Genomic DNA, 3,200 nt, shown 5'->3' with positions numbered 1-3,200 from the left:
CAAGAACACCCACTTGAAGGTTTCACAGCCCGGGAAGCTACGCGCCCAAAGCTCCTTCCTCCGCCTCCAGCCTCCATACTCACACTACTGCCAGACCGAGGTCGGACTCTTGAGTCCACCGCCGTCGCCTCGTAAATCCAAGAATAATCCCCGACACGGAAGTTTCCTGCATAGGGTGGTTTGTTTTTACCGATGCTACTTGGGCAGACACAGTGGCTTACAGCTACCACGAGCAACGACCTGCAAACCCTAAGTCTACCCAGAATGATGGAGGGGACGGAAGGAGGCGGGAGCGCCGGCGCCCGGCAGCGGAGGCCATGCAAGACGAAGGCGGCCGCGGAGCCCTCCCGGGCCGAGCGTCCCCCGCCTTCCCAGCGGAGCCCCCTCCTGCCTCGCGGGGCTTGTCCGGCCAGCGAAGGAGCGAGGGACTACGGCGCGCTGCGGGGGAGATGGCGGGGTCCCCCGCCCTTCGGACGGCGCTGTAGAGGAGCTGGGAGGGGGCACTCTGCGGCGCACGGCAGGCGGGTGGAGCGAGTAGGAGGACCCCGCTTGCCCCGTCCCGTAGCGGGGGGCTTCACTGACGGCAAAATTTGCACTTGATAATTTTCTTAAAAGCACTTTGGAAGTCTTTGTTGAAATAGGCATAGATAATGGGGTTGAGAAGGGAGTTAGAGTAGCCCAGCCAGTTGATTACTGCCCCTAGCCACGCGGGCATGTAGCACTTACTGTCACAAAAGGGCAGGACTAGGGCCACGATGAAAAACGGCAGCCAGCAGAGGATGAAGGTGCCCATAATGATGCCCAGGGTCTTGACAGTCTTCCTCTCCCGGGACAGAGCCATTCTCCGTTTGGCCTCCGTGTTCTTCTCATTGCGCCTCTCGAAGGAGGAGGGCGGTGGGGAGTCGCACGCCTCGGTGGGCAGCGGCAAGTGAGTCTTGGAGGAACTGTTGCAGCGCTGGACCTCGATGATCTCCAGGGCAGTCCCGTCCTGGCCCTGCCGCACAGCGCCGTTAACACAGGCACCAGGCTTGGGCTCTAGAGTTCGCCTCCAGCCTTTGTCGGGCTCCCCGTTGCCTTTCTTCTGCACGGTGGCCGGAGAGAGGGTGAGGCAGGTGTCGGCGATTTTCTTCTTCTCCGCTTTCTTCACTGTCTTGCGGATTCTAAAGCGGGCCGCCTTGAAGATGCGACCGTAGAGCACCAGCATGAGGAGAAGCGGAATATAAAAGGCGCCGAAGGTGGAGTAGATGGTGTACCCGTGGTCCTTACTGATGGTGCAGGCATCGGGGTTCGAGCGGTCCTCCGGCGTTCTCCAGCCCAGCATGGGCGGGATGGATATCAAGAAGCCGATTAGCCAGGTCAGGCTGATAAGCACGGCCGCCCGTCGGGGAGTCCGCTTGTTAACATAGTCGATGGGGTCCGTGATGGCCCAGTACCTGTCCAAGGCGATGGCGCACAGGTGCAGAATGGAAGAGGTGCAGCAAAGCACGTCCAGCGAGATGAAGATGTCGCAGGTGACCTGCCCCAGTGTCCACTTGTTCAGCACCTGATACAGGGCCGCCATGGGCAGCACCAGCACGGATACCATGAGGTCGGTGACGGCCAGCGAGCCGATCAAATAATTGGCCACGGTTTGCAGGGAGCGCTCCAGGGCGATGGCCGCGATCACGCAGGCGTTACCGCTCACAGCGCACAGGATGAGCGTTCCCAGGAGCAGGGAGGTGAGTACCTGGTAGCCCAGGGTCACCTCGGCGAGGCCAAGGCTGCCTGTCCCCTCGGGGGAGCGCGCTGGGGAGGTAGTGTTGTTGGCCACATCCATGCCGGGCGGGGGGGTCGCTTCAGGAGACAGGCATGGGAAGAGGCGCCGGTCACTTGTGCGCTTCCCTGGCAGGAGGCATCGCCGCCCCGTGCGCTTTGGCCACGCCGGGCACCCCCCGCTCAACCACCCCTCCCTTCCCTATATAGCGCGGCGGGAGGCGGCCGAGGCTCGGAGGACGGCGGCTGGCGGAGCCGCCCCGCTCCCGCCCATCCCCGCCGCCTCTGCCCAGCGCGCAGCCCCGGGCCGTGGGGGCGGCCCTCCCGCCGCCGCTCGCCGAGCTGCTGCCCCTTGCTCTGCTGCTCTCCCGCGCCGTTCCTCCCCGCTCTGCCTCTTCGCGCTCTCCTAGCTTTCTCCCTCCCATTCATCCTCCCCTCCTTCCCCTCCCCTTCCGTCCCCTCTCCCTCCCGCCCTCCTGCGGGGGGGTCTCGCTGGGTCGCCGTCGTCGGGCGGGCGGAAGTGTCCGTCACTCCCTCCTGCCCCCTCTTCTTTGGGGGGACACCGCAGAGAAACTCTCCACGAGTGCCCTCGCCCTCTCCAAATCTCGCCGCAGCTCTGCCCCGGCAGCGGTGCTCTTAGCTGCCCCTGGGGACTGGTGCCGGGACGGAGGGGAAGGGAGGCGAGGGGATAGCATTCTGTGAGCGGGCAGTGCCGGCTGGGGCGGGAGGGCACCGCACCGCCCGGGCTGCCCACGGGCCGGGAGTGCCGAGGCGAGTGGCTTCGGAGGTGCCGATCGCCACCTGCAGGCGGCCGCCTGAGTGCCTGGCGCTCGGCGGGGTTCGGCCGAGAACCGCGAACACGGGACCGGGCAGACTTCGTGCGGGTCGGCACCCTCGCCCCCCGCCCAGCCTCCTCAGGGCGCTGCCGGGGCTGCCCGGGAAGCAGCACCAGCCGAGGTGCCGCGGGTACAGGGACAGCGGGAGCACGGGCAGCAGCGTCCGTGGGTGTCTCGGCAGGGACTGCTGTACAGACGCACAGGGCTCCCGCTCACCGCTGACGAGTGCTGTAGCGATGAAAGCCCGATTCGTTATGATTCATGCCGTCGGCCCAGCGTCCTGCCGTCGAGGGCACAGCTCCAGTGCGCGGCTCCTCGTCCCCGCGGTTCCCCGCTTAAAGGCGGCATTGCCCCCCGGCCCTCCCGAGACGGGAATTGCAGTGCACCACGCTGTTGAAATCACTGTTCTCTTACAACAGTAGCAACAGAGGCAGCAACAATTAAAAAGTGGTTAAAAAAAAAAGATTTAAAAAAGCGTTATGGTTCCTTTCGACAGGAGGGTGAAAGGCTGTGACCGAAAGTGAAATGAGAAAAATATCACTGGGAACAATCTTGAATAAAAAAGTGTGTCAAATTGACACATCATAAGCAAATCAGTAAATAGATTATTAT

The 3,200-nt window shown here is 63.4% G+C and overlaps 1 protein-coding gene across 1 annotated transcript; it reads right to left on the bottom strand.

Annotated features, from left to right (window-relative positions):
• Positions 1–559: 559 nt before the first annotated feature.
• HTR1A (5-hydroxytryptamine receptor 1A) lies at positions 560–1,870 on the bottom strand. The gene has a single exon (XM_008933628.3). The coding sequence runs from the start codon at positions 1,814–1,816 to the stop codon at positions 575–577; it is 1,242 nt and encodes a 413-aa protein (XP_008931876.3). The 5' UTR covers positions 1,817–1,870; the 3' UTR covers positions 560–574.
• Between the last annotated feature and the right edge of the window lie 1,330 nt (positions 1,871–3,200).

Source organism: Manacus vitellinus, unplaced genomic scaffold, assembly GCF_001715985.3.
Source record: "Manacus vitellinus isolate BGI_N305 unplaced genomic scaffold, ASM171598v3 scaffold_18_pilon, whole genome shotgun sequence".
NCBI lineage: Eukaryota > Metazoa > Chordata > Aves > Passeriformes > Pipridae > Manacus > Manacus vitellinus.
The sequence above is the reverse complement of the archived record's forward strand: the minus strand, read 5'-3'. Positions and strand labels throughout refer to the sequence as shown.